At 39.3% G+C, this 12,672-nt stretch overlaps 1 protein-coding gene across 2 annotated transcripts in view; it reads right to left on the reverse strand.

The window, feature by feature from the left end:
* Positions 1-12,672, reverse strand: part of BBS9 (Bardet-Biedl syndrome 9) — a 331,597-nt gene that overhangs the window by 143,145 nt on the left and 175,780 nt on the right. For both annotated transcript variants that reach the window (XM_014541095.1, XM_005868077.2), the window contains exon 19: positions 10,265-10,417. In XM_014541095.1, the coding sequence (XP_014396581.1) occupies positions 10,265-10,417 (153 nt within the window). The remainder of the gene's footprint in view (positions 1-10,264; positions 10,418-12,672) is intronic.

Consider the following 12,672-nt stretch of genomic DNA (forward strand, 5'->3'; position numbering starts at 1 on the left):
AATTAACTCGCCCCTAATACCAAGGCAGGGCCAGACCAAATGGTTTTGTGGGCCATGCATGGCTCTCGGGCTGCACATTCCCCACCCCTGCAAGCAAGGAATATGAAAATAAACTGAACTTGGAGGCATGTTTTCAAGTAGAAACGGCCCTGATAAAGTGAGAGAGGAAGCTTCCTGCTGTAGCTAATGCAGAATGGAGCAAGCCCACTTCGCCTGTCTGCATTTACTGTTCACCAAGGAAGCCTCTCTTCGCTAACATAGACCTTTCTCTGCAAATCTATTTGTTAAACAGTCCCCGTACTTCCCCAGGATGTCACTGTTTCTTGCACTGATGGACGAGCAAAGAAACAGTTCCAGTCGCCAGTCATCCAGGAGCTGATAGGTCACCAGGAGAAAAGAGGCTCGAAGTCAAGTAACTATAATGTCAGGCAGAATATAAATGTCACAACACAGGCTTACTCATCATGCTCCTGAGGTTTAAAGCAGTTACAGATGACTGGGAGAGGCAAGATGAAATAGGAAAAGGCTTCAAAAGAGACAGACTTTGGAGGAAGCTTCCAGAAAAGAAGAGGAGTTGAGGTTGGTGGGGAAGGGTGAGGTTCAAGTAGTGAGACTAGCATATGCAAAGGCATGATAAAAGAACTGCATAGGGTAATTTTGATCAAAAGAGAATAGTCTAACAAGCAAATAAAAAGATGTTCAACATTATTAGTCATCAGGAAAAATGCACTAAAATCATAATGAGATATCCAGAGTAAGACAACAGAATGGCTACAATTAAAAAACAGACAAGCCCTGGCTGGTGTGGCTCAGTTGGTTTAGCATGTCCCATGCACCGAAAGGTCACTGGTTCAATTCCCAGTCAAGGCACATGCCTGTGTTTCAGGCTCAATCCCCAGTAGGGGGTGTGCAGGAAGCAGCCAATCAATATTTCTCTCTCATCAATGTTCCTCTCTCCCTCTCCTTCTCTCTCTCTAAAAAAATCAATAAAAGCATATTTAAAAAAAAAAAAAAAGACAATAACAAGTGATGGTGATGAAACTGGTGGAGACACTGGAACCCGCATACATTGCCGGTTGGAATATAAAATGCTACCACACTGAGAAAAACAGTTGGTCAGTTGCATAAAAGTTCACCATAAATTTACTATATGACCCTGCAATTCCACTCCTAAGAATCTACCAAGAGAAAACAAAACGTATGTCCACAGAAAGACATTACATGAATATTCCTAACAGCACTATTTATTTATTGGTCTAAATTGGAAACAACCCAAATGCCTATTGACTGATAAAAACAGATGTGGTGTACCCACACTATGGAATTCCACTCCGCAATAAAAAGGAATAAACTCCTCAAACACACTAAAACATGGATAAACCTCAAAAACATTGTTTGGTAAAAAGACCCAGATCCAAAAAACTACTTATTGTATGATTTTATTTACATAAAATAAAGAGACAGAAAGTAGACTAGTAGTTTCTGGTGTTAGGGGTGAGAGGGGATTAAGTGTAAATGGGCATGAGGGAGCTCTGGGGGGAACAGTAATGTTCTAAAATTCAATTGTGGTGATGGCTGCACAACTCTAAGTTTATTAAAAATCACTAAGTGGTACATTTACAGTGGGTGAATTCTGCAGTATGCTAAGTATCCATTAATAAAGCTTTTTTTTTTTTTGTCAGAGGATAGGCTAGCTTGACTGGCAAGCAGATTTTGCAGAAGTAGGGGTGAAGATTAGAAGGAGGTGGGTTGCAGTCTTCAGAAATGTTTGAATGCCAGAGTGAGACAACAGGGGTCTCCTGAAGGTTTGGGAATGGGACAACACAAAAACAAAGAAAAAGTACAGATAATTACATGGAGAAGGTTAGTCTTATCTGATGTGTCAGATAAGCAGTCAGATAAGCAATTCGACTTGTTAGATCATTAAGGACCAGGATCTATGGGCTTCCTTGAGTTCATGGCCTCAATTTCGCAAGGGTCGATCCTCCTACACACCTCTACCTTGAGTCATGAAGGTGGGGTAAAAGATGGAGGGGGAGATGACCCAGTGAAAATCTATCACTTCCATGGGAAACACATCTCCAAACATATATGACCTCTGAGCCCATCATTCTAACTGGTGAGTCAACTGAACAAGAATATTAAGTGCTGGCCAGAAGCCAGTCCCAGATGGGGGGAAAGGGCGGTAGAGAATCAATATTTGGGTGGGAGGGGAGGTTGGATTCCCCTGAAATCTAATATTCTGCTATAAGAGATTTGAAAATCATGTAAAAGGAAACTTTAAAATAGAGTGTGAGCCATCATGGAAAATAGTGAAGTACCTGCTGATTTCACTGCACAAAATTCTATTAACAATTCTCAGATAGAGTAACAATATATTTAAATCGATTTAAAGACCAACGTTCAAAGTCATTTCTTTTCATTTAATTGTGTTTACCTACTATGACCTTCTCCCTGGGTATACAGTTGGGTCTCACAAAAATATCTTTTTAAAGAGATACCACCTCAACTTATCGTTGGTTTCATGTGGTACTTTCAAGCAGCACTCAGCACACTGCCAGCACTCTGTTTATTCATACACAAACACACAGCAGGACTGATAAAACTGCTCAGCTGCTCACAGATACTCTTATAAAGACTGACATTCCTTCTTTTAATCCTCCTAGGTCTCTCTAGGAAACTGGCTCTGTTTCCCTTTATTTAAAGAGAGAGGAAGGGGGAGGAAGGACGGTAGAGAGGAGGCATGTGAGGATTGTGATCATTGTTAATTCACAATTCAAACCATTCAGAACTCCACTTACAAAAAACTAATACAAAAGGCATAAGTGTGCCAGATGGGATTAAACAGGAAGACAGATAACATACATGAAAGAAGACTTCATACAATTACAGATAATTGGAGGCCACTTATATATTTTTCTCTCATCGCTGACACAAAAAGATAAGATTTGCATTTCCTTATAATGGGCCCATAAATAGCTTTATTGTAATATTAGACACATCTTGCTTCTGAGTGTATCTCAAAAGACTAATTTAAAAAAAAAAAGATCAAACAACAAATAGAAGGAAATTGTCCCACAAGAGCATACCCCTTGATTACTTTGGCTTAGAATACTTTTTATCAGACAGGTGATCAAATTTCTGAATCTGATAAATTCACCAAAGCGAAATCCTAACGTTGAGTTTACAACCTAGGGAATTGTTCAAACTAACACTAGCAAGCAGAAAACTTAAATACTGACTGAAGAACATGCAGATAAAAGAAATATGCATTTAATTTATAAAAAAAAAAATGCATGCCCCAGGGAAGTAAAGCATACCAGATGGATATTAAAAGTAGAATGTTTTTTTAATACACTAATAGGTCTGTTCTCCCTTTGATTTATGTACAACACCCATTAATGTCAATTAGTGCTACATACTTCAACCCAGGGAAGCATAACTCCAATGTTATAATAATACTTTGCACTTACATATTTTGTTTGAAAACTAATTCCATCTCACAAAGCCCTGTAACTTAGATCCTGATCATTCAAGTCCACCGAACAATGGTAACGGGTCAACAGCCACACCCCAGTCTAGGACTGACATTAGATGACCCCGAAGGCTCCATTTGTTCCTGAAATTCTGAACCGCCAGAAAGTTAAGTCTCAGCCCCTTGCCCTAACTATTATGCAGATATAATAAATATTTATGGAGAATGTTACTAGAAGATAAGCACCATGTTGGATGCTTCTCAGACAGATTCTAAGAGTCCAAGGATGAAATTAAAGCAGCAAGGCTCAGAGGGGTTAGCGACATGCCCCAAGTCAAGGAGCCAGGAAGAGCTGAAACAAGGACCCAAATCTGTGGACACAAATTTGATGTGTGTTTTTCTTCTTTTCCAAATTCTAAGAGAAAGTTTATTTAGAAAGTTACAGAGGTAGTAGAAGTGAGCCACCTGGGCTGCATGGGCTCAGGAAACAAGTTACAGAGGCAAAAAGGGGAGCTTAGAGAGAGAAAGGCAAAGGTAACATGCTTGGAGGGAAGAAGAGGTGAAAGCGAAAGGCACGGGTGTACTCCTGAGAGGGAGAGCGTACCTTTTTTTTTTTTAATACCTGAATACATGGTTTATGTAAGGAAAGGTTCCTGGTAGTCCCCTAACCATATAAGAGTACTTCCCACTGCTCACTGTTCACATCCAGTGAATGAAACCCATTGGGTCAATGATAGTCTTATCATAAACAAGAATTGAAAAGAACTAAAGGAAATTAAAAATCAAGAAAAGAGGCATTACAAGAAACAATATAAATTGTGAGTTGATAACTATCTGTAGCAAGAACTGTAATGTCCACTAAGGTAGCCACTAGCCACATGTGGATATTTAGCACTTGAAATGTGTTGCAAGTATAAAATAAACCATGTTTTCAAGACTTACTATGAAAAATATAAATATCTCAATAATTTTTATTGGATTACATGTTGAAATGGTAACATTAATATCACTTTTTTATTTTACTTTTTTAATGTGGCTACTTGGAGCTTCACATTTACTTCTATTGGGCTAGAGTCAGACCATATAGCCACACACACTGATGTATATTGAATATTTCAGTGATGTACTTGTAACAAATACACTTTGGAGAACACATTCTAGGTTGCACTCTAATGTGGTTGAAAAAAATTTACATAATTTTGAAAGAGCTTTGTATATGCCTCTCATTTGCCTAAAGGGACTAGTGAGGTTAGGGTCAACAAGACAACACCAACTCTATTCCTATATTCATTCAAGTACAAAGTACAGGTACCTAATTGCTCTCTTTTGAATAAACTAACTCATCTAATCTAATAATAGACAAACAGGGTAATTAACCGTACCTTCGCTACGCCTCCCATTGGCTAATCAGCAAGATATGCAAATTAAACGCCAACAAAGATGGCGGTTAATTTGCATACGCAGCTCCGGCTGGAGCAGCGAAGGCACTGAAGGCGGCTCCAGCCAGAGCGAAGGCCTGGGTGTCGGGTGCTGGAGGAAAACCGGTGCTGGCAGCCAGGGGAAGGAAGGGAAAGCCTATTGCACGAATCTTTTCGTGCAACAGGCCTCTAGTCCTATATAATAAAAGGGTAATATGCAAATTGACCTAACAGCAGAACGACTGGGAATGACTGGTCACTATGACACACACTGACCACCAGGGGGCAGACGCTCAATGCAGGAGCTGCCCCCTGGTAGTCAGTGCGCTCCCACAGGGGGAGCTCTGCTCAGTCACAAGCCAGGCTGACAGCTGCCAGCACAGCGGTGGTGGCAGGAGCCTCTCCCGCCTCCTCAGCAGCGCTAAGGATGTCCGACTGCAGCTTAGGCCTGCTCCCTGCTGGCAAGTGGACATCCCCTGAGGGCTCCCGGGCTACCAGAGGGATGTCTGACTGCCAGCTTAAGCCTGATCCCCCGGGGAGTGGGCCTAAGCCAGCAGGTGGACATCCCCCGAGGGGTCCCAGACTGCGAGAGGGCACAGGCCGGGCTGAGGACCCCCCCCGCCCCAGTGCACAAATTTTTGTGCACCGGGCCTCTAGTATATGAAAAAATAACCCAAAATTCTACACATTCGGAAACTAGAGAAATTAGCTTCTAAGGTATACATAAGAGAGAGAAAATATTTCCTCTGAAAATACCAATGAAGACCAAGAGTTGAGGACCATATCTCATTTTTCTTTTTCTCTTTTAAAATATATTTTTATTGATTTCAGAGAGGGAGAGATAGAAACATCAATGATGAGAATCATTGATTGGCTGCCTCCTGCACACTCCCTACTGAGGATCGAGCCCGCACCCCAGGTATGGGCCCTGACAGGAAATTGAACCCTTACCTCCTGGTTCATAGGTTGATGTTCAACCACTGAGCCACACCAGCTGGGCTATACCCCATTTTTCAAAAAGTTGTTATTTCTTTTAACTGTAGTAAAACCCAAAGACTATAAAATTTACCATCTTAACTATTTTTCAAGTGTATAGTTCAGTAGCATTAAGTATATTCACAAATTGTGAAAAAATTATTTTCATGCTTATCAAATTATGATCATAATATTAAAGGAGATGGTTTAGGAACATGAAGTCAACTAAAACAAATGTATACCATTTTTAATTTTTTTATTTCTTCCAAATCTTTGCACACCTACCTATTATAGATACATCCATTTCATTATTTATTTACTACATATTAACCTGCTTTTTTCAATTACTACAAATGTTTTCTATTATTCCAGTTTTTTAAATAATGACATGAAATTATATCATTTCAAATAGAACTACAATAACCTAATCATTTTCCAACTATGAAAAGCTGGTTTCTAATTTCTTGCCAAGGTGATTAATACTGTAAATAAACAACTTTGTGAACTATTTTCCAAGAGTAGAAATAAGGGGTAAAGACATACAAACTTCCTTTTTTTTTTCTTTTGCCATCCCATCCTTTTCTTTGTTAACTTACCTCTTCCATTCATCCCAAACATGTGACTGCAAATTTCTGTGCCCCTTCTGACCTGTTTATAATCTCCTTCACAGAAAGATTTCTTTTTAGCTCTTAAGTGGGTATAAGAAAAACAAATGCAGCCCATCACCACATCCCAGAGACTTCCTCCCAGTCTATTAGCAGAGTGTTTTCCTTGCCATGGCAAAGGGGAACGCGGGCCTCTGAAGCGTTTCATCACATATTCCTTTGTGTTATCGGCCAAAATCATGCTCATTTGAAAAGTCATAGACCAAAAAGCTCTCAGACTTCTGTGTGACTGAAAATGACTTTATATATCAATTCCATACAAATAAACAGAGTAGAAGGAAGTTTTAAGCACAGAAAAAGTAACAAATAGCAAAATGAAACCACAGGATCTCTGTTTAAAATTAGGCCTAATACAGCCTCTGTTTTCCACAAGAGAGAAACTGGCCAAGTGCTTTTCTAGAACATTAATGACTATCAGTCATTACATCACACATATGTCATCTGACACAATGAAACGTTCAGATTAGTAAACATTTTCCCTCTGCTACAACAGAGGGTCAGTGTTCACATGGGGAGGAGAAATCTTGGTACACACACGAGCATCACAGCACAAGCCAAGCCGGAGGGTAAGTCTAAGTTCCCTTCATTCAGTTCAACCCATCAGTCCTGCTTTGACTAACAAACATACGTGAAAATTTTATAATGTGAAGAGAACTTATTTTCCAAAGCTTTTCTGCCAAATGCAATAAGCATTAGCACTGGACGGCAAAGAAAACTGAACTTCAGTAAAAGTCAACACATTAACAGTCGCCTCTTCCCCTGATACCCCAGTTTCAGACGTAATATGTCCTTTCGGGAATGCTCCACATTTTGTTACCTGTCCAATAGGGTATTCACAATGAATGCTGGGTGGCTGGTCATAAATATATACCATGCATATGCACAAAGAGTTTGCATGAATCTTCTTTGTCTTTAATCCTACTATAGTTTTGCTAAAGGAAACCTAGAATGTCTACGTTCCATCAGGAAATGATTAAAATAAAAATGCCACATGAGTTAGTAAAGCAGGGACTTTGGAATCTGTGACATTGGGCAGGTTGCTTAACTCTGCTCAGAGTCTCAAGTTCTTCATCCATAAAGTGGGAGCAATAATGCCACCCTCACAAAATGATTATATTAAATAAAGTGATAAATGAAACTGACCTAAGACTCAACAGATACTCAATAAATATGAATTTCTCTTCTCTCCCCTTACTTCAGGGGTGGGGAACCTTTTTTTTGCCAAGGGCCATTTGGATATTTATAACATCATTCGAGGGCCATACAAAATTATTAACTTAAAAATTAGCCTGATATGTTTGTCAAACATTCAATTAACTCACCCCTAACACCTTTGCAGGGCCAGACAGACATTTCCCACCCCTGCCTTACTTCCTTTCTTAGGTTCTTCAAAACCATATTCAGATGGTTGACAAGGCAGTAATTCCAATTACACAAATGATGAAATTTAGGTGTCTCGCTGCTAAAAATTAAAAAAGAAATTCTCCGCATGCTTACTTTCATTTAACATTATACCTCTTAACCTAGAAAGTAAAAGGTCTTTCTGAAAGGAAGCCTTTTTCCCCAAAATTTGAGAATAAATTCTTGAAATTGTGGTGAGCAACTGGAAAATCTTCACTCAAGGAGGCCAGGCCCTTCCCGTGTAAGAATCCCAAGATGCTTTCCCCAGAGCAAGAGCACTGGTGGCCAGGGAGGACTGCCTGGCAGGTGCCCCCATGAGTGCGAGGTGGCAGCAAGCTGACACTAAAGACAGGCATGCTAGTAAGAGTAAAACAATAATGTGGGCATGTGGGTTTCGGTCACTGTCCAAACAAAGACACAGGCTATAGGAAATGCCTTAGAGTTAAAAGCAGGAGACAAGTGCTTGATTGACCCCCTTGTGCACCTAACCTTATAACTATTGACGCGGGATTTTTATGCCAGTGACCACCTGTTGGAAGTCTAAAGAAAGGCTGCAACCCGCAACATGCCTAGAGACAACGAATGCAGAACAGTGCTCCTACGTGAGTTAACCTTGTCACTCCAGGGTCACTTAGCTAGGATGCCTTTCCCAGAAGGAAGACCGGAGCTGTCCAGAGGAGCTCTCACGGACGCCCACTGCACCTCTTTTTCTTCCTTTTGGGGAAATTTGCAGGTGGTTTTGGAGCAGTGGTAATAAAGCCATTCTGTCTGAAAACTCTACTCTGTCTTTGAACTCTGTCGTGTACTGGAACTCTCCGTCTTCTTGTCCTATTCATCACAAATGAGTATCCTGACAGCCAGGGTCTCCATTGCTGTGGTGTCCAGAGCAACACGGAAATACGGGGCCTCTTGTTTGATAAGTACTAGGGATTTCAAGATGGCCACCACAGAGCATGAGACCAAACACGGGTCCCGTGAGCCCGCCCTGGACAGGGCTGAGGGGAGGATATGCAAGGAGACTGGACAGCGAGTCCACCTCCAAACAACTGGCCGGACTGAGCACGTCAGTGAATGTCCAGGCAGCCTCGTTAGCCTGCACACAACACACATACTCTGCTTGCTTTAAGCATCTCTTGACAAAACTAACGGATCTTAAAGTCCATAGACCACAACTGATTATAAATGAATAAGATTCTAATGACAACAAAAGGTTCTCTCATTCAAAAGTACAGAAAACCTAAGTTCAAGGGTTAGAGAACGTGATTATATTTCTGAAAAGCTGATAAAGAATCAAGCTGGAGAATTTAGCCTTATGTATAATCTTGTAATTTTCATTGGGAAATTATGTTCATGATTTAACTATGTCATTAAAAATTTACTAAAAATAATTAAAATAAAGAACATTATCTAGTTATAATTTAATGTGAATATTTATGATAAAATTGAGTTGTGAATTACATTGAAACTAAGTCACATTTTCTTATAGTATTCACATTTTTCTTTTGAAAACTTGTTCATTCCCTTTTTTTTATCTAAAAAGAATGGAGGCTTAAAAATACAGATTCAAGTGAAAACCCCTGGTTTTGATCATCTTTTCTGTAACCGTACATATCATGGAAAAACCCAACCCCAAGGCTAAGCAGAAAACATAAAAAAACCAGCACTTTAAGTGTATAAAGACAAGGAAGTCTTGCTATCTGGAAAAGATGGAAAGCATTAAATCAAGCATCCTCATCAAATGCCTTTAAGCACTCCTCTGCCACTGTGTCCGCAAAAAGACCCAGCCTCATTAAAGACGAGACTCAGCCAATCTGCAGCCCAAGTGTGGTAGGCATGGCAGGAGGCCCGAGAATGAGAGAGACAAGTCAACAAAGAGATCCTGAGGAGGAGGAGGGAAAAGAAAACCATGAAAAACAAAGCAAATGAAAAGGGCACGGAAGAGAGAAGTGTGTGTGGACCAGAGACCCATCAGGCCTACGAGGAGCCACATAACCGCTCCGGCACGGGAGCACTCGTGTCTGTCTTTGGAGAGCCATGTGCCCCACACTCCCACATACACTGTGGAGCAGAATCTCTGTAACGACACGGTGAGTACTTACCCCATCGTATGGAAAAAAGCCCAGTGTTCTTTCCAGAGTGCCCTCCTGCTGCTACAGACTTTTCAAATAACCATGAGGATTTCAAGCAGCAAATGTATTATCAATACAGTTATTGAGGTTTACATATTAGCTATTTTTCTTTCCTCTAGGGAAGCTAACTCTGAAAAAAAACACCTGATTTTCAAAACCAACAGAACGTGGTAGAGGTACTACCACTGGCACTGTACTTGCCTGCTTGTAGGTGCCGTCCAGCAGGGTGTCCAGGTGTTGGAGCGGGGCAGGAGTTTTGTCTTTGAACCTTGTTAACAGCCGGCGCTGGATGGCCCGAAATTGCACAGCTCTTTCAGATAAGAGTTCTTCCAACTTTTCACCATTTATCCGCAGCTACAACAAAGAGTTTCTTAAATTCAGGTTAAATGTGTACAACAAAAATATTTAAAGTAAAAATACAGAAAATTCCAATAAAAGTCTGAAAGAATAAGAAATAAAAACATATCATAGAGTTAAGAATTAAAATGGTGATATTTGGTACATGAATACATAGGTAATACAGTGGAGTAGGTTAAATAAAAATTTAGTAAAGATGCCTAGTATGCCTAGGGAAAAATAGATTATTTAATAAATGTCTTGAGAAAATTAATTAAATACATGGGGGAAAGAATAAGAATTTCTCCCCCGGTATTTACAGCAAAATTAATTGCAGAGGAATTAAAAGTTTAGACACAATAAAAGTACCAGAAAAATTAGAATTTTTACATAATCTCAGCATGAGAAAGACCTTTATGAGTATAGTCAAAAGTCAAAAGCCACACACACACAAACACACACACACGTGATAAAGGACTGAAAAAAATTAATTCTATATGGTTTACGAAAAGAAAAACATTATGAGTAAAGTGATAAGACAAAAAGCAAACTGCAAAAAGAACAATAACCACACAGACTAAAAGTCATGCCCCTAAACTAATATCCAGAAAGCATCTACAAATCAATGAAAGAGGACCACACCCAATACAAATCATTAAGAAAAAGAGCAAAAACCCAATAGAAAAATGAGCAAAATTTACAGAGAAGTTAATACAAATAAGCTCTCACACATATAGCCTTTGACCTACCAATCCCACTTCAAGGATCTTATCTTATGGGTATGCCTGCAAAAACTAATGTAGATATAAGCATAGTCATTATAGGATAGTTTGTTATTGTAGTAAGATGTTATTAAAAATCAAAATACGCATCAATAGGGGAACAGATTAAATGAATAAAGATGACTACTTTGCAGGACTGCTGGGTACTGATATGCAAGGCTATCCAAAGATACACTAAATAAAACAAAGAAAATAAAAAATACAGAATAGTATATACAATGTACTACCGTTCATGTATTTTTTAAAAACAAATCTGTTGACATAGTTGTGATTGCATGAAATAGTTCTAGAAAGACACACTGAAACCAGATACCAAATGTTGGCCCCAAAGAGGAGATTGGAGGATGAGAATCAGAAATTACTCTTTCCACTGTAACTCTTTCCATAAGTTTTAAATTTAATATTATTAAGATACAAGAAAGCTAGTCAAAGTCATAAAGTAGAAGAAACTCTCTATGAAATTAGATCATGTGAACTACTAATTCAACTTATAAAACAGTCATAACTAGTTCTGAAATAAATATAGCCAAAATGTTCAGAAATCAAGCATAGCTAACATTTCTGATATCAAACCAAACTTCCTTATCTTTTCATTATATGTACTTTCCAATACATGATTTAAAAATCTTGGAATTTTATTAGCTTCTTTTAATACCAATGTTAGAAACAATAAGGAGTTAACTAAATACAAGAATATTCTCTTGAAGGGGGAAAAAGCCTTTTTTTTTTAAAATATATTTTATTGATTTTTTACAGACAGGAGGGGAGAGGGATAGAGAGTTAGAAACATCGATGAGAGAGAAACATCAATCAGCTGCCTCTTGCACGCCCCCTACTGGGGATGTGCCCGCAACCAAGGTACATGCCCTTGACCGGAATCGAACCTGGGACCCTTGAGTCCGCAGGCAAAATATATTTTATTGATTTTTTACAGACAGGAGGGGAGAGGGATAGAGAGTTAGAAAACATCGAGAGAGAGAAACATCAATCAGCTGCCTCTTGCACGCCCCCTACTGGGGATGTGCCCGCAACCAAGGTACATGCCCTTGACCGGAATCGAACCTGGGACCCTTGAGTCCGCAGGCCAACGCCTTATCTGCTGAGCCAAACCGGTTAGGGCGAAAAAGCTTTCTTTACCAAAAGTTGTGATAAATTTCTTAAACTAAAATGTTTTAAAAATAATATTTCATCAATAATTATGATGATAATATCAGTATATAAAAAGGGAAACTCTAGTAAGTTCTTCAACTCTATTTGATAATGACATTATTTGTAATTGGATTGTATGCACTGAATTTTTCCCTTTATGTTCAGACTGTGTTAAACAAAGTTATTATAGCTTGAAGTCAATGCCTTGAGGATGTTGAAAGGGACTGAAATTAGGTAGACTATTCATGTGACTCTCTCTCTCTCTCTATCTCTCTCTCTCTCTTTCTCTCTCTCTCTCTCTCTCTCTCACACACACACACACACACACACACACACACACAC

This window comes from Myotis brandtii, unplaced genomic scaffold (assembly GCF_000412655.1).
Source record: "Myotis brandtii unplaced genomic scaffold, ASM41265v1 scaffold260, whole genome shotgun sequence".
Lineage (NCBI taxonomy): Eukaryota > Metazoa > Chordata > Mammalia > Chiroptera > Vespertilionidae > Myotis > Myotis brandtii.